This window comes from Pleurodeles waltl, chromosome 3_1 (genome assembly GCF_031143425.1).
Source record: "Pleurodeles waltl isolate 20211129_DDA chromosome 3_1, aPleWal1.hap1.20221129, whole genome shotgun sequence".
NCBI lineage: Eukaryota > Metazoa > Chordata > Amphibia > Caudata > Salamandridae > Pleurodeles > Pleurodeles waltl.
Genome location: NC_090440.1, coordinates 1,494,100,836 through 1,494,128,451, shown reverse-complemented (window position 1 = coordinate 1,494,128,451; position 27,616 = coordinate 1,494,100,836). Strand labels below are relative to the sequence as shown.

General features: G+C 40.4%; 1 protein-coding gene across 1 annotated transcript in view; it reads left to right on the top strand.

The window, feature by feature from the left end:
- LRP1B (LDL receptor related protein 1B) overlaps positions 1-27,616 on the top strand; it is a 4,500,992-nt gene that overhangs the window by 3,956,813 nt on the left and 516,563 nt on the right. The window contains exons 66-67 of the mRNA XM_069225083.1: positions 345-464; positions 24,516-24,560. Of these exons, the coding sequence (XP_069081184.1) occupies positions 345-464; positions 24,516-24,560 (165 nt within the window). The remainder of the gene's footprint in view (positions 1-344; positions 465-24,515; positions 24,561-27,616) is intronic.

Genomic DNA, 27,616 nt, shown 5'->3' with positions numbered 1-27,616 from the left:
TTACTCCATCACAAACATGACAGATATCCCGTCTGCCCTATTACAATCTCCATAGGTGATTACAGGATAGTAATGTTGCAGACGGGGTATCCTTCATGGTTGTGACAGAGTAACCCCCTCCAAAAAACTCTAAATCAGGCCCTTAGTGTTCTTTCTATCTGGAATTGCATTATTCTTTTCAATTGGGAAACCAATGATGTGTGTAGATTTAACCAGCTGAACTTCATGAAGGATATTTGCCCCAGGTGATTACGATTATTTCAATCAAGATATGTCAGTTTAAATTATTGCGATCAGAGTGAGCTTCAATTGAATTTATATTACTCTATTCTTTCTTGTTACAGCTGAAAACAGTTGCTCTCCAGACCATTTCCAATGCAAAACAACAAAGCACTGCATATCTAAATTGTGGGTTTGTGATGAGGATCCAGATTGTGCAGATGGTTCAGATGAGGAAAATTGTGGTGAGTATGACAACACTTCAGATATAATTTAGGTGATCAGTGAAAGAAAATGGTGGGAATTCACAGTGATTTGCTGCAGAAACGCAAGAAACAATGGGCACTGATCCACTGGGTCTCTTTGGCCTGCGTGTCAGGATATTGTTTTCTCTCTTTCTGTCTATTCGGCCATATGGATGGACTGACTCTAAAAAGTGTCCTCCCAGTGAGCAAGGAGAAGGTCCCCTACTGGCAAATCAACTGTTCTTCTATTTCTAAATAAAGTGAGAGAACTGCATCTACACTTTAAATGAAGTCATTGTTTTTTTTTCCCTTAAAATATAGGTCTATGAGTGAAATGCTTTATGCTATCATCTCCAGAATTGTAAAGGTTGTAAGTTTGAATCTAAACTATAAGGTTAACTGAGGCTCCGACCCTCCCATTGGTGGCAGATAGTGTTACCTTTACCAAGTAATTTATCTATCCAGGACATCTGTTCAGCTGCACAATTGTCAATAATAAAAAAGTTACCACTAGTGTTCAGGTAGCTGGTTTTAGGTCAAATAACATACTTAGCAAAATTATACACTCAGTGCATTTTAATATTAAAACAAATTACTTACGAAAGGAATAATAACTGACAAAGAGTCACTTCTATCTTTGACTTTCATTGTTTATTTTCACATGAGTTTCATAATCATTGCACGTAATTTTAAATAATTATAAAACAGCCGAAATATATAACATTTCATGAAGTTTAAATCACATTACACATCTAAAATATTATTTTATTTATAAAACTAAAAACTCTCAATTGCACCATACATATTTGGGTATTCGTACATTATCATTCATCTAGTACAGCAAAATTCCTGACAAGAGTACACATCATGTCAGTAACAAAATAACTTATCTGACTGTGATGAAAAATACGACATTTTCAACAGGATTTTATTAGTCACTGTGAAGGAAGTAGCACTGCATGGTGTTGTGCTTCTCATCTCTCTATCATCAACTTCAGTCCCAGTTGGTATTATCCCAGCTTCATAGAGATGTGCGAGAATTCCGATTTATATATGAGAGAATGGATCAGAGTTCTATTGTGGATTTTCCTACAATGAAATATTCACTGGAAATATATTCAGTTTGATATATTCAAATGGAAAAACGGCATAGTCAATGAAAACTGGAAGGTTCCTTTACTTGTACATCTATCTGACTTTGACAAATGGCTTATATATGAAGCACCCAAAAGCACATTTCACCATCACCTGCAATATTTTTCCTATTATATTTATGATGTTGGAATCAACATCAAAGATAAAGGTGTTGTTTTTAAATTGATGTGCACCAAAGGGAACCTTCTTAGACGTTGACATTTTAAATATGTTGTATTTGATGCAATTGGCTTTTTGTAATAAAAACATATTTTTCTGCATAAAACCCCTTGAAATCACAAATACTAACATTAGGCTTAGTAAAAGAATAACATTAGTAGCACTTACAAAACTAGATTTCACTCTGTGTGGGTTGCATGCGATTTATCAGAAACAACAGACACATTATTAACCTCTAAGGAAGGAAAAAATCATGTGCCATTTGATTTGACATGGGAAAGATAGCAAAAACATGTAAGGCACATTTAGCTTTTGTGTAAACAAAAGTAAACCATAAGTAATCACTGGAAGATGTGCTCTGTCGAGAAAAGTTATTTTGTCCTTCACTGCCTCTAATAGTTCCAATCGCTAAGAGCCATGATTTTGGAGGGCTAGAATCTGAATTGTCATTTGAGCTCTAATTACATTTTACCAAAAGAATACAGCTAAACAGCTATTTTCAGAGCAAGTGTGATTTAGTATTTGGCCTGTACCTTTGTGTACAGGGCTACCCAATGCTTGAATCCAAGTCAGCCTACACCAGTACCATGCGAGCTTTAGAGTCCAATGTAAGAAAGATCTCATATATTTCTCTGCAACTGTACACTTTAGTGTTAGATCAGTCCCTTGAGGCTACCCAATACTTGAATTCAAGTCAGTCTACAGCAGTACTGTGTTTGTATTATTCTACTTCTTGTGCAGTAATCACAAATCTTAATCACAAATATTAGCTTTTGAATCCAATTTAAGAAACATTTTATGTATTTATCTAGTATGTTAGAAGTTGGGTCTGTAGTTGGCAGAGGTATGCACCCTGTCCAAGTAGCAACCACAATCCAAGTCAGGGTAAGTCAGTTACACACTCTAAATTAATCTGTGCTCACCCTCTGGTAGCTTGGCACAGAGCAGTCAGGCAATGTATAAAGCATTTGTGAAACACTTCAATTACAGTGAAAAACATCTCTCTCAGTAAAACAAGTTCAGAAAAAGATGATTTTTTTTAGAATGAACTCAATAGCGCTAAAAGGTTACTTGAGGTCGTACTAGGCTGGGGTAAATCCACAGTTCAGACTGACCACGATGGAGTGTGGGCAGGCTACAGGATGCATGCAGGACCGCTGAAATAGTACCTTGGATGGAGCAAGAGTCGGCACCAAAGACTTGATGCATCTGTTCTGATTCACGCAATTTGGTAGGTGCATCTTCTTCGAGCTTTGCAGTCAGGTCCTGTGTCGCTTCACATCCCTTTCAATGCAGGCAATTCATTGACTTCGAACCGTGCAGTGACGCCCTCGGATCGGAGTTGCGTCATCATTGCGCCTAGCAATCGGTTTCCGCATCGGTATAGAATCAGCACTGGGTCAGCGTCGAAGGGCACTGTGGGAGTTCCTTGTGGCACAATGGCCTCAATGTGTAGATGCTTGGAGGAAAATAACTGTAGATTCCTCTCTCAAGGCCCAAGACTAGATTTGCACCTCTTGAAAGGGCAAAACTCACAGTGGCGGAGTCAGCAGATGAAGCAGAGTTGAGGGAAGACTTTGATGGCCCTGTGACTTCCAGAATAGGGGGCAAGTCAACAAGCCTTTGAAGTAACTTGGTTCTGCAGAGGATGTATAAAGGAACGTCCAGTTCTTCTCACTCCCAGGCAAGAGGCAGCAGGCCATATTAGCAATGCAGTTGAGCAGAGTAGCAGCCCATCCTGGCATCACAGCAGTCTTTCTTTCTGGCAAAATGTTCTCAGAATCAGAAAAGTACTGATTTGATGGGATTTGGGGTCCAGTACTTATATACAGTTGAGCCTTTGAAGTGGGAGGGACTTCAGATAGAAGCCTTTGAATTACACAAGGTCCCTGTCCCTCTTTCCCAGGCTCCTGACACTCTCCAGGGGGTTATGCAGCTCTATGGGTGAGGCAGGCACAACCCTATTCAGGTGTGTCAGTTCCTCCCTCCATTCTAGCCCAGGAAGACGCATCAGCCTGGTGATGGGCCATCAGGATGTAAATGTTTCACCCCATCTCCTTTTGTGTGTGACTGTCTAGAGGGTATGCACAAGGCCTAGCTGTCACTCACCCCAGTCATGCATTCAGTGACAGGCAGTGGAACAGAATTCTTAAATAAAGAAAATGTCAACTTTTTAAAAGTGGCATTTCCAGACCTACAATTTAAAATCCAACTTCACCATAAGATGTGCTTTTGGATTTTGAGTCCAGAGACACCAGACTTTAAATTTCTATCTTTTCTAAATTGGAAGTTACACTTAAAGGTAGCTTTAAAGTAACCCCAATGTTGACCTATTGAATAGATAGGCCTTCCAGTAGTGAAAAACAGTTTTAATTTACAGTTTTTCACTACCTGGACATGTTAAACCTAAAATTAGATATCCGTTTTTGTTAATACGTTGCACTCTGCCCTTGGGGCTAACTAGGGCATACTTTAGAGGTTACTCACATGTAATAAAAAGAAAGGTATAGCCCTGAGAATTTTGTAGACTTGCCAGTTCGACATGGCTGTTTAAAACTGCACACACAGGCTCTGCAGTGACAGGCTATACAAAAGGGTGTCAGAATCAGTGCTGCAGGCCCACTAGTAGCATTTAATTTAAAGGCCCTGGGCACATACTGTGCATTTTACTAGGACTTACAAGTAAACTTACAAGTAAATTAAATATGGCAATTGTGGTTAAGCCAATATCAACATGTTTTGGAGTACAGAGCACCTACATTTTAGCAAACCAGAAAAAATGAAGTCAGAAAAACAGAAGGTCAGAAGGCAAAAAGTTAGGGGAACCACTCCAAGGATACCATGTATAGCAAAGTGCATTTTAGTATTAGATCAGTCCCTTAAGGCTACCCACTTCTTGAATTCCTGAGAACTAACAACAGTACTGTGCTTGGATTCTTCTACGTATGGTGCTCTCAATTGCAAACACTACTTCCAATGTACAATATAATAAATATCTCATGTAATTAGCTACAGGAATTTTATTGAGTGATGCATGTCACCATTTGGTTAATTTAAAGTGATGTCAATATAGAAAACCAGATTGCAAGCGTATGGACAGGGAGACTTAAGTATGATGATGTAACTGATCTGTGCATAGATAAGCAATCTAGCACCTAAGCGTAAAATGTTTCCCAAGCTTACTGTGAAGTAGGTGACACTGACAGGTTAAGGAGATTCATTATAAGTTTATTCAAGTACAGGTTAATGAACTTAGTCCTCTCTCTTAGATTCCCTGTTCCCAAAGTTCTACATTCTATCCTTGAATTCATAGGGATACTCTTAGATCTAGCATCCTCAGTGTGGTTTCCCCAGTCTTTTTGCCTCTGCTTCCTGTTTTTTTGACTGTGTGCTGGACTTTGCTTTTGCTGTTTTTTTGGTACTCTTGGCACGTTATCACTGCTGACCAGTGCTAAAGTTCAAGTGCTACTGTATATATTGTGGTTATAATTGGTTATCCCTAATTGGCATTTTTGATTTACTAGTAAGTCCATAATATAATGCACTAGATGTACCCAGGATTGTGCCACCTACCAGCAGCACTGATTGTGCCACCCACATGAGTAGCCCTGTAAGCATTTCTCAGACCTGCCACTGCAGTGTCTGTGTGTGTAGTTTGGCAATGCCTATTCAACCTGGCAAGTGTATCTACTTACCAGGCCCAAACCTTCCCCTTTACGTCATGTACGTGACCCCTAAGTTAAGCCCTTGGTAGCCCCATGGGCTGGGTGCAGTGTATTCAAGAGGTAGGATATGTACTGGTGTGTTTTACATGTCTTGAAATACTGGTAAATTAGTTTTTTACTAAAGCAAGGCCTATCTCTGTCATAGGTTAACATGGGGACTCCCTTTAAATATATTTTAAGTGCAGTTTCCTATGAGGAGCAAATAGACATCTGGAGTTTGAGATCTCTGAACTCACAATACAAAAATACACCTTTTAGTGGAGTTGGTTTTTAGATTGTCTGTTGGAAAACACTACTTTTGGAAAGTAGGCATTTTCTTGCTTAACCATTCTTAGCCTGTACCTGCCTTTAGAATCACATCTGGGTCAGACTAACAGTTGGGCTGTTTGTGAAGTATACAAAGGAAAGTCAAATATATTCACATGACATTTGAGCAAAGACAGTTTAGCTAAATAGCAGCAGCAGAAAATACTGCAAATTTTATAACTCAGACAACGTAGTCCTTCAGAGAAGCACACAGGGGCAGAGGAAAACTATCACTATTTTTCTGACACATCATGGAAGAACTTGTATTGTCAACCAATCCACGTGGGTATAAACACATTGCACCCCTATTCAGGTGGCAGATTCTGTTGTCTTCTGTCTTGATTGCATTTTTAAATAATTTCGCCACTCTCATTATTCTACTGAATTTCAAATTACCTGACAACGTAGTCCTTCAGAGAAGCAGGTCTTTTTATAGTATGGTGACTCTGCCCACGCAGGGGGGGAGGAAAACTATCACTATTTTTCATCATAGAGAAACTTGTATTGTCAACCGATCCACGTGGGTATGAACACCCTACACCCCTATTCAGGTGGCAGATCCTGTTTTTGGAATTACCTGACTTTGCCACAGAGGGCTTGATTTTAACCTAATCTCCCATGTTCAACAGTGTTTCCTTCACATTCCTCCGACCATTGAACTCCTGCTTTCTATTCAGCATCTTGTTTCTTTAACTACCTGCTACTTCTTCTCCCAAAATCTGCTGACCTGGCAATGCTCTCCTTTTATTAACCCAACATGGGCAAACTGAGCAGTTGGGTTTTCTACCTTAAGTAGCACAAACGGAGATCTTCCACTTGTGGAGTGAGACGTTAACCCACGTATCTTCACGTTTCTTTCACTCATTTCATCTAACACTTGCCACAAACAGCAGCTAGTTGAACAATCTCCATTGAAACTTTATTAAGTCTTTCTATCATTCCGTTTGCTTTGGAATGATACAGAGTTGACTTCCTATGAGTTATGCCCTTATGCCACAAAAAAACTCTATGAAACATTTCCTTCAAAAAAGGAATCATAGGGGCATATTTATACTCCGTTTGCGCCGAATTTGCGTAGTTTTTTTCGACGCAAATTCGACGCAAAACGAACTCCATATTTATACTTTGGCGTTAGACGCGTCTAGCGCCAAAGTTCATGGAGTTAGCGTCATTTTTTGGCGTGAACACCTTCCTTGCGTTAATGAGATGCAAGGTAGGCGTTCCCGTCTTAAAAAATGACTCCCAGGCATGTGCGTGGTATTTATACTCCTGGGCAAAAATGACGCCCGGGAGTGGGAGGGGCAAAAAACCCCGCATTTGCGCCTCTTTTTAACGCCTGGGTCAGGGCAGGCGTTAAGGGACCTGTGGGCTCAGAATGAGCCCAGAGGTGCCCTCCCCTGCCCACAGGGACACCCCCTGCCACCCTTGCCCACCCCAGGAGGACACCCAAGGATGGAGGGACCCATCCCAGGGAAGAAAAGGTAAGTTGTGGTAAGTATTTTTTTTTATTTTTTTTTGTGGCATAGGGGGGCCTGATTTGTGCCCCCCTACATGCCACTATGCCCAATGACCATGCCCAGGGGACATAAGTCCCCTGGGCATGGCCATTGGGCAAGGGGGCATGACTCCTGTCTTTGCTAAGACAGGAGTCATGTTAATGGCGTCTGGGCGCCCAAAAAAAATGGCGCAATTCGGGTTAAGACGATTTTTTTGCCTCAGCTTGACTTGCCCCATTTTTGGACGCCCAAACGCCATTTTTCCCTACGCCGGCGCTGCATGGTGTACGTGTTTTTTTTTCACGCACACCAGGCAGCGCCGGTCGGCTAACGCCGGCTAACGCCATTCAATAAATACGGCGCCCGCATGGCGCTTCAGAATGGCGTTAGCCGGCGCAAATTTTTTGGGCGCAAAACTGCGTTAGCGCAGTTTTGTGTCAAAAAGTATAAATATGGCCCATAGTATCCAATGCAATCTCTTCATTAGGACTGGCAACTTATGTAAGGCTAGAGGTTGCACGTGATACTTCAGCACTTTATCACTGGTCAGACACTCATAGCATCATCGTACCATTTGTTCCACCATTAAATCCATTCCGGACACCAGTAATCTTCGTGCCCTCTTTCTTCATTCTTTGAGATTTCTGTGTGACTCGCATGAATGTTCTTAAAAGTTTTGGGGGGTATGAGCCAACTAACTCTCAACATAAAACCTTCTTTAATGCTCAACTCATCTTTCAACTCATCTTTAATTCACCAACATGATTTAACTCCATCATCACAATCATTTTTCTAGCACCAACACACCACTATCATGTGTATTACACTGGCAAAATGAAATCAGCTTGCATCTCGTTGATCTACTCTTTCTCTTGTATAACACCAATTGTGATTTCACACACTTTCCAATCATCCCCCCACAGTGCATCTTCTCAATCATCACTTTCAGGTGACATTTTCCATTAATTGACGCCACACAATCCAGACAAACAATTCGCTATTGAGTTCTTGAATCCCAGGACATACACAAAATCAAAGCCAAATTCTTGGAGTGTCACCACCCGCGTGCAGATTCTTCTAGAAATATTGTCTATCTCCTTATTTGTAAAGATATTCCTCAAGGGTTAGTGATCCCTTTTTATTTGAGAGTGGCTTTCCCATAGAAATGTGCTCAATTTCTTCATGGCCCAATATATGGCTAGTCTCCTTTCCAATTACCAACTGTGAGAAAACAGGGCTGATTGCAGAGGCCCCATAACTTTTTGCCCCCATTTTCCACTTTTTGCTGGTGTTTTCCTGACTTTAAAGGTGCCCTGGGTACTGCTAACCAGTCCCAGGGCCTGTGCTCTGTGTAAAATGGATATGCAAATTAGGCTAATTATAATTGGCTAAGTTAACCTACCTATAAGTCCCTAGTATATGGTAGGGCATGTAGGTTTAGGGACCACAGCATAGGTGGTGCACACCTAGGTGCACTGCTGAGGTGCCCAGTGTCATTTTAAAAGCAAGCCTGCCTTGCTGGCTGCTTTTAAATTAAAGTTATATGCAAATTCGACTTTGGAATTAAAGGTACTTCCAAAGTCTTAAACTACCTTATTTTTACATATAAGTCACCCCTAAGGTGTGCCCTATGTGCCCCTAGGGCTGGGTGCCATGTAACTATAAGCAGGGACTTTATAAAAATAGATTTATAAGCCCTGGTGAGGTAAAAACAGCCAAATTCGTTTTTCCCTCATTGAAGTAAATGGCCTTCATAGGCTAGAATGGGCAGACTTTATTTTAAATTTTAAAGTCTCCTTAAATGTTACATACCAAGAATTTGGTATCAAATTGATTGTTGTAATAAATCCCACAACTTCCAGTTGTTGGATTTAATATAACTTGTCCAGGTAAAAAGTTTAGACTTTACCTAAAAAGTTGCCAATTTCAGCTCTGCATTGTTTTTGCTGCTGTGCTCTGATTGGCCAGCCTGCAGCAGCTTCTGCCAGGCTGCCTTGATGATGTGTGAAGTGGCCAGGCTTCACACAAAGGAATGTGCTTGGGGGAGTGAATCTCCCCTCAGCAGATGGTGAGGCAGGAAGGGGGAGGGCTGCCAAACTGGTCTTCAAAGGCAGAGAAGGACATTTGCAGCACCCAGCAACACCCCCACATCCTGCAACCCCAGACAATTAGGTGCCCCCTTGATTAGATTAGGAGAGGGCAGGAGAGGGGTGTGTTTATGATTTTTAGCCACACCAGTGGGTGGGCTCAGCCAGATGTAACCTCCAAAAATCAGATTCATCCATGTTGGATTTTTAGAGACTGTTGCCTTCTGGGATGGATTTTTGCCACACTTCCCAGGAAGTGGTCATCACAGGGGGACGACCCTGTCCCTGATTGGAGAACCAGGGCCCCCCTGCTTTTCACCCAGGAGCAAGGATAAAACTGGCAGACCTGCACCCACGCCTCAGATCCCCACCAAATTTCAAGAAGAAAGAACTTAAGGAGAAGAAGGACTGCCCTGCTGGACCCCTGGCCTGCACCTGGACCCTGCACTCAGAAGGACTGCACCAGCTGCACACTTGGGCTTCACCACAAGAAGGACTTTGCCTGGCTTCAACTGGTTCAAGGAGGGACTCCCTGTTTGCTACAGGTGAAAAATTGCTAACCAGAGTCCCCTGCACCAACTCCTGAAAGAAGCGACCAGCTGACCACTGCCCAGTGGCCAAAAAGGAGTTTGCGCCAGGTGCAATCTGGGAGTTGAAGTCCGCACCCCCAAGGAACATCACAGAACTTCTGGACCCTTGGGGTGAGCTGTGGACCCCAAAAGAACCTTGAAAGAACATCTGGGTGAAGCCCCAGAAGTTTGGAAAAGATTGGAGAATTTTTGAAAAAAAGCTCCATAAAGTGACCGACCCGACGCGGAAATTCTAGCCGGCTTGCCTCAACCGCGACCCGGCCTGACTTCGTGGTTCGTCCCGGTAAAGAAAAACATCCAAAAAAGAGACTAAGTCCGAACGTAAAAAGTTGACCGGGACCTCCCAGCCATCGTATCCGAGAAGGGCTCCATGGACGTTGGATCAAGATCCAGGTTTACCCCGGTCGAAGGATTTTCATCTCGAAAAAACGACTAAGTCCGAAGGTAAAAGTCTCCACCGAGGAAACCTACATCGCGTATCCGGACAAGGGCTCCAGGAGGTCGGATTCAACTGGCAGGTTCGTCCCGGTGAAGAAAAACTTCAAAATAAAGACTAAGTCAGAAGGTAACTTTTTAACCGAGGCCTCCCGCGACCTGTAGCCGAGCAGGGCTCCATCGCGGTCGGCCTGAAAGTTTGACTTTGCCCCGGTCGAGGTGCAACCAGATGACCCGATTGGCGCTTTTTGTTTCTAAGCGCTAGAAAAGTAATAATTCTTTAAAAAATCATATCTCCGGTTCCCCTGAACCGATTTTAATCCTTTTTGTGTCATTTTAAAGATAAAAATATAAACTATTTTTATAAATTGGTTTTGGATTTTTAAACTGTTTCCTGTGTTTTATTTAATTACTGTTTTGTGATATTTGAATGCTTTACACTTTGTCTCCTAAATTAAGCCTTGATGCTCGTTGCCAAGCTACCAAGGGTTGAGCTGGGATTAATTTACTGAGACCTAACTGTACCTATGTGGAGGTTAGTGGCTTGTTGCTAGGTGTAGGTACCTACCTGCCCTACCAATAACCCATTTTCCAACACCAACTATCTCAATTCTGCCCCCTTCAGTATTGTGGAAATAAATAGTATGGAACTTGCTGGACTATTAATCTCTTGTAACAGTACCCCACCAAATCCCTTAGAACTGGCATCTGTTATCAAAATGATAATTTGGCCTGGCTCAAAACTACTAAAACATGGGGCATCTTGTAAACAGGTATTCAGACTCAAATATTCTTTTTCACATTTCTAGCACCACACAAACTCTTTTCATTTCTACAATAGGTCCCTCAGATTCCTCATGTTTTTACTTTTCCCAGCAAAGATCAAAATAAATTAGCTTTAGCATTGCACCATGCCCAGAAATTTCCTAAGTTCTTCTATGTTAGAGGGACTAGGCATGTTACAAATGGCATCTACCAGACCTTGTTTGAGTTGTATGCCTTACCCCGAGACCAAATGACACAAATACTCAATTTTGGATAAATTGCATTTACACTTCTCTATTTTCAGAGTTAATCCACTAGTTTCAATCCTTTGCAAAACTGCCCCCACTCTCTTGTCATGTTCCTCAGACGTGTTTCCATACACTAGTAGGTTCTCCTGGTAAATCTTTACATCATGTAACCCCTTTAACAAACTCTCCATTGTCCTTTGGAAGACTGATGCCGCATATATTAATTGAAAGGGCATCCTTACATATTTAAATGTACCAAATGGTGTCACAAACAACGTCAAAACATATGACAATGGGTGTAACGTCACTTGATGGTACAATGAGATGAGGTCAACTGAAGAAATATTCTTGACTCCCTCAGCAAATACAACATCTTGTTAATGTTGTGGAGTGGATAATGGTCTACTATGGTGCTCTTATTCAATTCCCTGAGTTCTATACATAACCTCAATTCACCACATGCCTTTTGTGCCATCTCTACTGGTGCCAACCATTCAGATGTCTCTATTTCTTTAATGATTCTGATATCCTTTAGTTTAGTTAATTCTTTAGCCATGTCTCTTTTAACATTAATGGTACATTCCTGACCTTGCATACCTTTGGCACTGAATTTGGTTTGAGTTTCATAAGATGCACATAGTTTTTTTAACATCCCAAGTGTTTTTGAAGCACCCTTGAAAACTCTTCCACATACCTCTCACAGGAGACCCACATTTATTCTTTCCTGTCACCTCAGTCACTTCTTCGACAATCTCCTTGAGCCTCATAGAAGGCAGTTTATTGGGGTCCAAATACATCTTAAAGTCCCTCTGAGGAAACCAACTTATAACGGAATCACCATTCATGGAGATGTATATGTTTTCAGACACCAGTCTCCCAGAAAACTCCAAGCACCCATGGAAATATTTTTAAAACACTTCAGGCTTTCCTACATCTCTTTTTTGCTTGATATCAAGTTTTAACAAATCTCTTTTGCTTCATATCATACAATCAGAGAAGCTCTTGGGTATTGAGGTGAATGTAGCCCCAGAGACAAATAACATCCTCAAACACATTCCCTATACCAGGAACACTTCAAAAGCACCCTAACTCTCTTTGGCATCAATTTGTAAAGCAACTGCTTGACCTTCAGTCAGAGTCGAAGCTTATTTCTTTAATTTTGAAGTAGACAACATGCACAGCACCCATGCTCAAGGCCCCTGACTTCTCCCAAGAACTTATTTTTCAAACAGACACCTCAGAGCATGGTGTAGTTGACATAATCTCACAGCTAAATGAAGAAGGCCTACATCAGCCTGTGGCCTTCCCAGGGAACAGAGGATGAGTGTGATAGAAAGGGAAGTCGTTCTTGTGGTCTGAGCACTGAAAAAGGTAAGGCCATACCTGTTTAGCACTCTCTTCTGGGTTCAGACAGCCATAGGCCCCTTGTAATGTAGATGAGGGGTGAAAATACCAAACTGTTAAGGTTGTCCATCTCCCTAAAGGGAATGGACTTTATGGTAAAACACTGACGTGGAATATACCATGCTAATGCTGATGGTCTCTCCCTGTTCTTCCATCTTGGTGAATAGAACTCCCAAGTGGTTGGATATTTTTCCTCACTTTCAGATGCCAGGCACACTTGTTAGGCCTCGTATCCCTGTCATGGTTTCCCTTTACTTTTTTACCTTCTGATCTCCTGTTTGTTGACATTGTTTTGCTGCCTTTACGGCTCTGGGCACTTCACCCCTGCTGACCAGTGTTAAACTGTATGTGCTCTTTGCCTAAAACATTTTATCACTGACTTATTCACAATTGTCATATTTAATTTACTTTTAAACCCCTGGTAAAGTGCACTGAATGTGCCCAGGGCCTGTAAATGTAATGCTACTAGTAGGCCTGTAGCACTGATTGTGCCACCCACACAAGTAGCCATCTAAACATGACTCAGGCCTGCCATTGCAGAACCTGTGTATGCAGTTTTAAATTGCCATGCCAACCTGGCAAGTTAACCCTCTTGCTGGGTCCAAGCCTTCCTTTTTAATGCATATAAATTACCCTAAGGTAGGCCCCAGACAGCCCAAAGGGCAGGGTGCAGTTTATTTCAAAAGTTAGACATGTACCTTTAAGTTTTACATGTCCAGGTAGTGACAGACTCTTACATTTGTTTTTCACTACTCCAAGGACTATCTCTCCCATAGATTAAAACTGAGACTGTCTTATTACATTTGTTAGTGTAATTTCTGATTGGGAAGAGATGGGACCCCCAGATTTGATGTCTCTAGATTCACAAATTAATAAAACTACTTATGGTGAAGTCCGATTTTAAATTGCAACTTTTCGAAAGTTGGCATTTTCTTACCTTAAATCATCTAGTGCCTTTTGCCTGACTCTGAATACACATCTGGGTGGATGACAGCTGGACTATTGTACATTCCCTCCAGACACAAAGGGAGCTTAGGTATGACTGACTGGCAATCTGCATGTTGGTGGCCTACCCTGGGAAGGATGGGAGGGAGGAGCTGATATAACCTAATGGGTTGGATCCTGATCCCTAACAATGGGCTGCATAACCCCCTGTATTGTGTCTGGAGCCAGGGCAAGAAGGCCAGGGGATTTGTGCACTTCAAATGACTCTCTTTGATATCTCCCCCACTTCAGACACCACTGGGTATAATAACTGGACTTCTGACCCTACCAAATCAGTACACTTCTAGAAATAAGGGCATTCTGCCAGGAAGGACTGTAGTGCTGCTGCAGGGACTGTCACCCTGCTGGAACTCTGCTGGGCTTTTCTGGACTAATTCTTTGCCACAGTTGTTCTGCTGCCTGCTGCCCTCATTGCCTAGGAGTGAAATGACTTGACCTGCATCTCTACAACCTCAAATCCAAAGTAACCCTAGGGGCCTGCTGGCTTGCCTCCTGTTTTGAAGTCTCAGGAACAGCAAAGACTTCACCCATCTCTGTTACAGCTTCTAGACTCTGCCAACTACAGTGCCAAATGCTAAAAATGCAGTCCTGGGCCCTTGGAAGTGCGTTCTGCATCTGCTCCCTACAGAAATCCACGCATTGCTGTTACTAAGCCAATCGGAACCGCTGCATCTCTCCTTGAGGCTGACACATCACTACTGCTGCTGAGGACAGAGACATCACAGCATCAACTGTGTGGCTCAGAAGTGGTACCTCGCCCTCAGCTCTGATGCATTGCCATTGCATCACCAGCTGTGCGGTTTGATGAAAATGCATCACCTTCATCACAAAGGGTTTCAATCCCACACTGCTGTTTAAGGACATTACATCAATGACTGTGCTTCTCGACGATAACTCAGCTCTTTTTTTGCAGGTTGGAACCGCTGCATAACCCTCTCATCACTCTCACTGCTCCTCATATTAGATCTTCGACATCAATGCAACCCTCCACACAAGGTACTTGTTCAGTGGGACAAGGTTGGTCCCTGTAGCTAGCCCACGCTCCATCATGGTTGTTCAGAAAATTTGGAGTTACCCCAATCTAACTTGACCAGATACCCCAGGTTGGAGGTTTAAGATTATAAACACTACATTTACAGATATTCTTAAAAAATATATATCTAGAATTCCATTTTTATTGGATTTTTGTCATTTTGGTCTTGTGTTGTTTATTAAAATAGAATCTATTTTTCTAGCAAGGTGCACTGTCTTTTTATGTGGTGTTTCACTGTTTTACCATTTTAGGTGTTGCACAAACACTTCACACATTACTTCCTTAGTAAACCCTGCCTGCTTTGTGCCAAGCTCCAAGATTGTGAGAACAGGTTTATTTATGGTGTGTATCTGACTTACCCTAAATAGGATTGTGGTTCCTGCTTGGACAGAATTTATACCCCGCCAACCAGAAACCCAATTTCTAACACCGTTTATGTTGAAAACTTAAGAATTCCAGGTTAACCCACCATGCACAGTCCAAAAAACGAAGAATATTCGAATAACCCATGCTAGAACATTTTGTGTTCTGCATATACGCTTCCAAAAAATGTCTGAAGTAAATTTTACTGGGCATAATTTTAGTAATATAAAGATTATAAGAAATATTTAAATTTTAAAATATGCTTAAACATTTCACTGATCAAGGATGTATATATCTTTAGGAAAATATATTTTTGACTGATCATGAGGAAGAAGTCATTAATTAAAGGTACCTATTCTATGTGGTTGATTTAGCAGAAAGTAGAATGGAAGTCTTGTGTCTATTATTTCCAAATATTCATATTCTCTTCTCACAGTTTGAAGGTGGCCTTCAAATGAAGTGATTACGGAAATAACCTCAATCTCTTTTTTTCATACTCCTACTATCACTTGATGGTGCTGTAACTGTAGAAAATTCAATAATTCCACCTAAATATGTTCTATACTTAAATGAGAAAATATTTTTGAAATACATTTTGTAATTACTAATCCCCAAAAATATGAATTGCTAGGTTTGCCAATTTATTCGTTATTTTGTAGAAATAATGACATTTACTTGCATGCAGACAAATATTTCACAAACACAGATTTAATTTATAAAATGGCACATAGTCTAGCATTATTAACTTAAATCTAGTGGTCAGTTACCAAAAACGATATTGCATTAATAGTATGACAACACTGATATTTTTTTTTAGGGCTGTACATCCTTGAGTAGAAGTAAACATAATACCTTATAATGCTGTTAGGTTTCAGTAATTCAAACCTGAGATCAAGCCTTGGCAGTTGGAGCACAGAACAGACAGGCTTAACTTAGGAGAGTGAAAGGCTCTTTCCTGGGGGCCATTCACACCTCCAGCAGGCCAACCGGGGACACCAGAATCACCAGTACCCCTCATGATGATTATCTCAGGACAGGGGAAAAAACCTACTGTGCTGGACTGCTGGAAGACTGACCAGCAAACTTAGGGACAGATTCACTAAGCTGACACACAATGCAACACGGGAAGATGCTGTGCTGAATTTCACCAAAGAGGGAGAAATGAAATCTGCCATAGCTAGCAACATATGGTGCAGTCCTTCTCTCTTGTAGTGCTGGAGTACTTCTGATTGCCTAGTGCAAATACAGGTACCCCTATGCTGCAACGGAATGGAGCCCTCAATGTGGTTAGAATAGCTTCTCTTCAGGAAGACATGCATTAATGCACAAAAACTAATCTTAGAGGCATTTTCCTCTTTGTGTGTGTGCTGCAAAATGCAGTACACATGCAAAGAAAAAGTAATAAGGAGAAATGTATATATTTTGCCTCGTTAGGCCAGCCTCAAGTATGTACACTCTTTTAAAACAAACCCATGTTAGCAAGTGTTAATAAATATGGGTTTGCATCAAAATTCATGGGTGGATCCACAGTAACACTCATGCTTCAGCCATGTAATACCTACCTGACACAAGATAGCTCAAGGAAGCACTGTGTGCTGCCCTGTATTACTTTATTTTTACAAAACCATGCAAAGACACAGAAATTGGGCTTTGTGTGACTTTCTAAATACTAAAATAAATTTGTAAACGAACTGTGCCAAAAAAGTGACAGAAGCTTGGTGCAAAATCTTAGTGAACCAGGGTGTTAGAGATTTCTACAAGGCAGAGCCTTTGTTGTAGCATCCCCACTAAAACCATTGACACTATGCTGAGCAGGCACAATGTTTATTTCTGCAGCTTATTTTTTCAAAAACAAACTCACAAAGCAGGAGTTTCCTGTTGAAAAGCAAAAAGTGTCCCTGACATGTTGCAAGTTTTCATCCAGTATTTGGGATCATTGTTTTTCTCTTTTTGGGATACTCAGATCGGAACAGTGCAAAATATGTTGAAACATTCACTCTAAATAAGCCTGATATACTTTGACCAATGGCATAACATCCAACAGGCAGTCGGTCATAGGTATCCTACAATAGAACCAGCATATATTTGACTTCCAGGAAAAAGATGGTCCTGTCAACTATAAAGAGATCATTAGTTTGGCAGTCCAGACTTTTGACACTTTTTGAAGGACATCCCACATCCTTCAAACTCCATCTGAAACCCCAGGTTTTACAGTTTTCTCAAGTTCTACTCACATGGAATAACACCGAGAGAACCAGGATGTTAAGCGGAGTGATTGGCCCTTTCAAACTGCCACCTTATACCCCTTTCAGGATTCAACAAACAGCGGCCCCTGGTGCTCCCAGTTATATGAGACAAGCATCTAATGTCAATGAATCATCTGCCACACAGGGTGTATAGGATGGCAACTTGAATCTCAAGTAGCCACAGCTCTAGCATATTATATTTGAGCTCTTGGACCAGAATACGACATTGTCTTGTTACAGGAAACATAGTCGGAGAGGCTGATTACAATCACAGGCTACAAGGAATATCACCTAACTGCCACAAAATCAACAAAGGCAGGCAGAGCAGCAGGTGAAATGTCAATTTACATTGGACCACATTTGATGTGGCATCATGCTGTGATTGACTTGGACCTCTCATGGGCTCAATGTGTTCAATTTTCAGTTCCAACCACCTAACATTCAGTTCCAGAGTCCTGCCTTTTAGTTTGCAATCTCTATATCCACATGAATAAAAAAGGCAAAGCAGGGAAACTTGAGCTCCAATACGAATTAGTTAAATCCTTACAACACACATTTCCCCACGCGTGGCTGGTCCTATTGGGGGGTTTTAATACGCACCTATTAGACAATAATATTGATCATAAACAATCGTCCCTGTCGAGTGAGGGCAACAAAATTCCCCCGGTAATAAAATCCTACAATAAAAATGATCACCTCAGGAAAGAATGCGTTATGGCTTTGGAATTCAGAGTTCTTTACTCACTAAACGGCAGTTTACCCCAAGATCAACCAGCAGCTTTTACCAGAGTTGTGCATAAGTCTTCTTCTATCTTGGATTATACATTTGTTGACTTGGAACTACTCCCTATGGTTCTGCACTACAGTATTTTTGACAGAGTAGAGAGTGACCATTTTGGCCAGCGCATCAAATTGCTGCTGGACCCCCCCAGATCGCCATATGCAAATTATTTGCTTACAATTTGAGGCGTTTATTATGGTGGGGTGCGGAAATTGAGCCCTTAATCCTCTTTATATCTAATTTTGTACAACAGTACAACCCCGTACATGGTATACATCTGACGCACTTCTGGGAGTCCTTGACTATGATGCTTCTGGGTTGTTTTGCAGCAATCTGCACCAAGAATCATAACAATAGTGAAACCAACAAGGAAGAGGCTGCATGGTTTACTAACGCACTTCGGTCAGAAGAAAGAAAATGAAATAAGGCCGTTAGAAAGCTTCCGCCACATGTCCCAATGGCTGGCCATGATTCCAGACATCAAATCACAGCCTTAAGGCAACAGCATAACAAAAACATCCGGTCTGCCGAGTAGTCCTATCAGACCCAAGTTTAGTCGAAGCTTCTATATGCATGCAAAACAAAAAATAGCCACCGCTTTTGGGATGAAATTAACTCCCTTGCTAATGGGCGAACCACCCTCCATATAGCCTGAATATCAGATATGGAATGGTCAATTTTCATTATGGTAGCATTCTCGGAGGATCAGGAAGCAAGGAACATACTGCCCGCAGTGCCAAAAGTGGAAGGTTCCCCCCAACTATCCAAATCCAACCCTCTTTGGAAACCCAATGGCTGTCTAATGCACAACTGCAGTTAACCTTCAAGGAGCTAACCTGTAATGGAGCCCCTGGCCTAAACGGTCTTCCCAACCGTCTTTTTAAGCAAGCTCAACCCTTCTGGGCATCAATCCTCACTCCATTGTCCAACCAGGCCTTTACTACCAATGTCATACCATCTCCTTAGAGAGGCAGTATTCTACTTCCCATACATAAAGCTGGTTCACAATCAAAACCAACAAATTACCACTTAATTGCCTTGTTAGACATGGAAGCTAAGATTGTTGCCTCGAATTTATTACTACACCTAGAAGCGTGGACGCCTGCAACTAAAATCATTCCAAAAATGCAGACGGGGCTTAGGGCAGGAATGAATACCTTGATCAATCTTCTAGCGGTCTCACTTCTTGCAGAGAAAGCCAAGAGAAAACACGTGTCACTTTATGCCTGCTTTGTAGATTTCAAAACTGCCTTTGATAAGGTGCTGTGTTAGAAAGTATGGGTAACTGCGGTTTACCACCAAAACTGTTAGATGTGATTCGAACACAGACACCTGGGTTCAGGTCAAAATTGGAAATGGTGACAGAATCTCTCGGAAGATCCCTATGTTTAATGGATTAGAACAGGGGTGCCTGCTAGCCTCAACTTTATTTAACATCTGTGTGGCAGATCTTGACTCTAGATTAGCGGAAGTAGCATGTGACCTCCTTAAATTAGCAAACAAATGAGTATGTGTCTTAAAATCTGCAGACGATATTGTGCTTTTCAGCCAGACACAGTTGGGTCTCCAGAGCATAATTTCCAAACTGGTGGAATACTTGACCTCATGGGGGCTCAAGAATACCAAAGTGATCTGCTTTTTGGGTAACAAAATGCCAGTCGCACCAAGTTTAAATGGGAGGCAGCTGGCAAACTGATAGCGAAGGTTGAACACTATAAATATCTTGGAGTAACGCTGGATGCAAGTTTAACTTTTAAAGAGCATTTATTGCAAATACAAGGGTTGGCTCACAAGCTATGCTTTGCCTTTATACAGTTACAAAACAAGTTGGGCAGCACACCGCAGAGCTATCTATTGCAAGTTATAAGAGCGAAAGTCCTTTATCGTTAACCTATGGATAGGAGTTACTTAAAGGGTTTGATGCCCCTCAGCTTAACCAGCTTCAGTCAGTTCTGTGTAAGTACATTTTCTACCTACCGAAGTATTTACCCAAGCACAGGTGAAGCTGGAATTTGGATTGTTCCATCAAGCTTCGATTTCATGGCTACCCTATGTTGGACGGAAATGGGGCTGCAACCTGACAACAATTTTTGTTAGCCATGTGTCCTGAGGCACGTTTTGACTAACTTGAACTTACAAGTAGCAGGGGATACCAACATCGCCTTCCCTTTGTTTAAAAAAAAAAATTACCAACAAGGTTTCCAAGGCTTCCAAACTTTATTTCTGGATATCTGATAAAGCTGACATGGAGAGACAAGATCACAGCTGGTTTGTCCTTCATACATACACTGCCTATCATCCCCAGCCTTATCTCACGACTCACCTTGCAGACACCATTTAACATTTTCTTCTCCAAATCCGCATGGGTGTTTTTCCATCCAAGGATCTGGTCCCTTTGTGGAAGCAAACCCAGCCAGTCCTTTCTTGTCGCCTTTGTGTTTTTTTGACTGAAAGTATTCTACATTTCTTGTGTATTTACCAATGAGAAAGTAATTGTTATGTCCCTCATTGAAAGCTTTACGAATTAGATCTTGTCACTCAGTCATGATGGGGCTTTTAAATGGACACAATAGACAGCTGGTGGCTAGATCTACCAAATTCTTACTGCACTTTAAAAAGTTGCTCACTCGATTGGTTGAGACCTAGGAAGGTTTCACCCATGCTGTTCTTCATCAAAGGGCTAACATGGAGGTACTCATGCACTGATAAAGAGTCATTTTGAGTCCAGCTAGTCCCGGTCACCTTACTATTCTTATTTATCACATTGGGCTACCCTATTCAAAACTAGATATGCTTTTCTTCCTAAAGAGGATACTTTTAAAACTAACTTCATGGACCACTCAAATGTACTGATAAGGAGTCATTTTGTGTTTGCACTGAATAACTATTACTGATCTTTGCTTCCCTTGGCACTTTAGTGACCAGCTAGCCCCAGTCACCCTACTATTCTGTTTTATCACATTAGGCTATCGTGCTCAAGTCTAGATTAGTATTTTTTTTTGCTAAATAGGTTAATTTAAAACTAACTTTATTGACTAATTAACATTTTTACTAGTACATTATTGTGGTTATATGCTTACTGTTAAGCAGGGAATTATTTTAATTGTTTATTTGATGATTATGCAATACGCATCAGTTTTAACTACTTATGCATTAAAAAACTTACCTACTCATCATTAATTCTATTTACAATCTTATCAGCTTTTATTAATTGAGAGTACATTTTCTTATTGATAACATTGTTTGTACTTAATCAGAGTAAGCCCAATTTTTAACTCCCATTCACTTTGAATTAAATACTATGCTTCATTTAGTTAGCAGTCCCTTGCTTGAAATGCAAGTTATGTTCTCGATTACCATTCACCATACCTTCAAAATAATCATTTCACTTATTAATTGCACTTTTGAACAAACTATTAATAACGACAGAGCCAAGTCTTCAATTGTGGGAAATATCCAATATTTCCTGGGAATAGACTCATCATCCAACGCTTCCCTGGGCCTGTAAGAAGTCTTCAACCAAGCAAGTCAGGAAATACTTCGTTTTGCCATGGGGCTAGACATTACATTATTTTTCTTTTCTCAGTGAGGATAGTGTATGTTTGATTGGTTGCTATCCATTCTATTAAGTAACACAATTTCCAGAACAGTAAAGTATCCATTAGCCTGTGATTTACAGACACAAGCAACAGCATAATTTAAGGGTAAATATCTTACCCGTGTCGAACCCCACTTTCAGAAAAAATCAACATTCCTAGTGTAATTATAGAGGATTAGAACAGATTTTTTGTTTTGAAAGTGGACTGAACGCTGTCATCATCTACGTTCAATATATAACTTTAATGCTTGAGAGGTAAGAATATAACATGTCCTGAAAACAGCTGTTTTCATCCCAGAGAAATGATTTTGCAATCTAGAAAATCTTACAGCTTGTTTTCAGTGTTTCTGTAAACGATACCCAATGGAATATAATCTTGAATTTTAAACATGTAAGCAACTTGATGTGTGCACTAAATATATTTTTAGTTTCGCAACACAACAGATCTGTTTGTAAAAAGAGCCTCTCTAGATATCAGGGATATAAAATGATGTGGATAATAATTCACTTTAACAGACAGTCACGGGACGGAACTTAATTAACGAGCCACAATCGTAAATAGATGTTCAAAAAGAGATAAGATAAACTGGCATAATATAGATTTACTCAAATTGACACGCAATTCTTCCACTGAAGCACATACAGTTTCACAAGAGCAACCTTCATGGAGGAATCAGGGTTGGATTTTTCTCCAAAAGTTGATTTTGTACACGTTTGTCTGCTAAGACGTCTACCTGGTTTGTCTTATTTACAGCACCTAGGGCCAGATGTAGGAAGGAAGCAATTTGCGAGTTGCAAATTGCGAGTCCTTCCGACTCGCAATTTGCAACTCGCAAATTGCTATGCAGTACGGTGTCTCAGACACCGACTGCAACTCGCTATGGGGTCGCAATGACCCACCTCATGAATATTCATGAGGTGGGTCGCAAATTGCGGCCCCATAGCAAGTATAGGCACTCGCTAACATGGAGGCCTGCTGTAGTCAGCAGGCCTCCATGTTAGCGACCTGCTTTTCAATAAAGCAGTTTTTTTTTTTTTTTAAATGTAGCCCGTTTTCCCTAAGGGAAAACGAGCTGCATTTCAAAAAATCCGAAACCTTTTGTTTCGGTTTTTTCAGGGCAGGGAGTGGTCCCTTGGACCACTCCCTGCCCTGAAAAAATATTTTGGGGTCCATTCACAAAGGGGAAGGGGTCCCATGGGGACCCCTTCCCGTTTGCGAATGGGTTACCATCCACTTCAAGTGGATGGTAACTGCGACTCCATTTGCGACCGCATAAGCGGTCACAAATGGAATTGCATACCATTGCGAATCGCAAATAGGAAGGGAACACCCCTTCCTATTTGCGATTCGGAAATGCATTTTGCGAGTCGGTAACGACTCGCAAAATGCATTTCTGCATAGGAAACACGCATTTGCGAGTCGCAAACGGCAAATTTTGCCGTTTGCGACTCGCAAAGTGCTTCCTACATCTGGCCCTTAGTTTTTAGGATTCCTTGCAACCTTAGTGTACCTCTGGGATTAATAATTACTTACCTTTCAATCAATTAAGATTGCCAGTACTTAAAAATTGTGATCGAATGAGAGACGGATTTGACATGCAGCTTTTTTATAAATACCATTTTCTAATGTGAATTATAATGGGGTGTTTTCTTTCGATAAATTAAACGTATATATGATTAAAGTGAGTTTGTTGTAATCCACGATGTGCTATATAGAAAAGAGAAAATAAATAATTGAGGACTGTGTTCATGGTGGATAGGGCCAAAGGGTTGTTATTGACTGCATTTAAGAGTTGGGTCACTAAGGTGAGATATGGAATTTTACAGATCTACATACTAAATCTTCATTGCTACCTAAATGCAAGCCATCCGGTAATTTTTACTACATAGGTTTGAAGGCAAAATGTACTAATACTTCCTGGTTTTCCTAAAGAGCAAAGAAATGTCCTTTACGAAACTTGTGCCACACACATTATCTGGAGTGAATGCTATGTTGGGGAATCTTATATCTTCATATATAATCATGATAATTCCAGCTGTTAATAGTTGACATCTGCTTGAAGATGACATGTCAATACAGGTAGTGTAAAACAAGCTGAACAACCATCACTGAGACTCACTGTCCATTTGCAATTTACCATAAACTACATATTATTAGTCTAAAACGAAGCCACAATGCAACATTTAAGTATTTAGGTCCCTGAATCTGCAAAAATAATTAAATGGCACTGGTGTCTCCATTGACTATTGCTTAAGAGCTTCATCTGTGGTCTCAGAATAGGATTTCTACTGCCACCCTAATTGCAATGCCTTAAAACCAATTTGCGCCATTGAATATTTTCATGAGAGTGGAATCTGTGTAGTTCCTTGTATCTGTGCAAGCTCTAAATAATGGCTGTTTCTAAACCTAAACACTTCTGAACCTAAGCTATTTTACATGCTGTCATGCACAACAGGACACAAAGTTAAACATTAGGACTGTTATAGATGAAATGACAGATCTGCCGCAACCACAATAAACAATGAATTATAGTATTATGACAAGTATTTTTTGAACATCAGTGCCTACAGCGCAAACTCCTTTTCTTATGAATACTCAGCTGCATTTCATTTCCTATTGTTTCCTCACTTCCAGTGTTGCCTCTTTCCTTTTAGATGTTACATTGGGAAATGCAATGCAGCTGAAACATACGGATATGGGTGAGTGGGAAATATCTGTTAACATTCTTTCTCTATCAATTATCATTATGGCATTTACTCGGTAGGTTGTTTACCACTTTACACATGTGACAAATTTAATAACATATTTGAAGCACCTGTAAAGAGGAATACCATGAGAGGCGAATCCATACTTTCCCCATTCACATTTACATTTATTTTGCAGTTCAATTTTCAGCTAAATAAATGTGACACAACTAAGGGAAGGGAGACCCTCACATATGCTGTGGTCCAGAAAAGACGAAGCATGCAATCTAAAACATCAGTAACATTTCAGGTTTATCCATGCCTGTCTAACCTAGCAGCCATTATGGCGTTCCTCGAAACTGCCTTGTTAACAAATTGCAAGGCAAATATTTTTGGCCCCTGGGTTTGATATCCTGTCTCAAGTAAGTGGAATATGTCCCTTCTGGTCTAGATAGAAGTCTAGATGCTTATTGAGAGAAGAGACAGGCTGACACAGACCACTGGGTTACTAAAACTAAAGTTCATCCAATATTGGGATCACACTTCCTCCTGTTTAAATTAGAAATAGATATCTCACCAAAAATGTTATGGTAGTCTATCACCCTCCACACTACAAGACTTATTTTTCCTATGGATTTTTATGATATTGTGTGCTCATTGGTAATCAAATATAGAAATAGTTTGATAGTAGACGATTTTAGTTACTGGGATGACGAACCAAATGTATGCCCCAAAGGCAAATTATTATTGGAGTCAATGAACTCCTGAAATATAATGTAGCATATAAAGGACCCTACACACTGAATAGGACATATACTTGATCTGTTATGGTCATCCTCAAAGAATGTAATTTTAAATCATTGAATTGAACCTTGTTGCTGGTCTGACCACAAGATGATACATCTGTTGAAATATGTGCAAAGAGGGAATGGAAGACACCTTGCTCCTCACAAAGTCATGCATTCGCTGCTAATTACCCCCACTTCACTCATGTCATCTTTGTGACACAATTAACAATATCACTGCAACATTTGAAATTAACATATTGATGAGAGAACTGTACATGGTTGGGGCACAAGTTATAATTACCGTAGGGGTGAGTTATAGTGAACTATAACTGGTATCAGCAGTGGTTTACATCAGTGTAAATTTAAAATGTTACATTGTCACAGAATTTCACACCTCACTGCAACGTTACCACATAACTTTGCCAGTTATAGTTTATCAGCCCTAACTATAACTTGAGCCCTCCCTATACAGTGCTTATGAGCTTGCATCACATCAGTCAAGACAGGTTCAATGACATTATTGATGACAGCTCAAATTACCTCATTGGTGACATTATTGATCACAACTGACAAAAGTATTTCTATCATATATGTTTAAAAAGCTACTATGTTTATAACATACAAATCTGAAGCTGAACTATTTTACTGTAAACATAGTTATATAAAATACAATATAATACATTATACAGATTTACATAACGTTTGTTTTTAACTATATACACTCATGTAAATGGAGTCTTTAAGTAAACCTTTAATATAGACATCATTAAACACTATTACTAATTATTACTGACTTACAAAACCTAATAAACACAATTGTCTTCTAATAATAACAAATAGAAACTCAACAACTGTTACAAACAATACATTCCTTTCATTTAAAAAAATAACACCGTTTATACAACAATAAGACTTCAGCTAAGATATGCCTGCACAAAGGTTTCTAGAAACTACATTCACCTAGCATAAATCTACCACCAGGTGGCTCTATGAAAAACTATCGCTCAGATTGACAAGCAAGAAGTTCAACACAATGCAGCAAGATAAATAGCTGCAAGCATTGCATGCCAGGGAGAAGCCAAGTATGCAACATATGTACTAAAATATGGTGCATTCATTCTCTCTCTCTGCATAGGTGCACTGAGTGCAGCCTAGCACCAACACAGGCAACCTTACACTATGAGGTGAGGGTGTCTGCGTTGAAGGCTGAATTGATTTTGGGCAGAAGGGGAACCTTCCTGCACAAAAAACATCCTCTGAGGCATTTCCTCTTTAAATGTGTGCTGCAGAATGCAGCATAAACAGAACAAGGAAAATGAGAGAAAGTAAACATAGTTCTCCTCATTACAACTCATTTGGAAAGGCAAAGCAGTTTGACATATTCCCAGGTTTATTTGTGTAAGTAAATCTGGGAATGCACCAAAGACTGTAGGTGGATGCAAGGGAACACCCACGCTTCACCCAGGTAACACCTAAGCAGGGCAGCAAGCCTGCAACTTGCGCTACCTTACATTACTCCAGATTTACTAAGCCATGCAGAGCCACATGAGGTAGTACTTTGTGTTAAAGTAAATATTATTTAAGGGCTTGAACCACCATCACACCTCAGTAGAAATAGATTTTTTTTTCAAACATTTATTTTAATTAGCACGTCTGAAGATGATGAACATTAGCAAAACATGAATATAGCAAAATATTTGTTTATAATAAAGTTGTAATGTACACAGTCATAATTTGTGAATTATGTCATCAGTGATCAGTGATGTTATCAATGATGTAATTGGACATGTCATGACTAATGTATTATGTCAGGTCATTAGCACTTGAAGTTATAGTTAGGGGAGATGTACTATAAATGGCTAATTTGAGGGTTTGTTTTACATTCAAAACAATATGTGATGAAAAGTGACATCATACCGACTAACTATAAAGTCCCCTAGTGGTGGTTGTATAGTTGTAACTACGATTGTGTTACGATAGGAAAATAATTTTTTGGGTTGCTTATAACTTTTACATTGTTTGATGAATCTTCACAAAACTTTCCCAAAGTTGATCTTCCATCTCAGCTCCTCCTAGGAAAGTTTCAGGCTGTTCCGTCAAGCAGGGGCCACGACAAAGGGAGGCTTTCAAAACATGTTTCCCCATTTTTTTACATAGGAATTTTAGACACAGCTACAAATGTTTGAAGAAATTTACACCACATTTTTACAGAAAGCTAGAACTTGGTCCACAAACGTGTTTTTGTGATTTGCTGAAAAAAATGTAGTCGTTTTTACACATTGT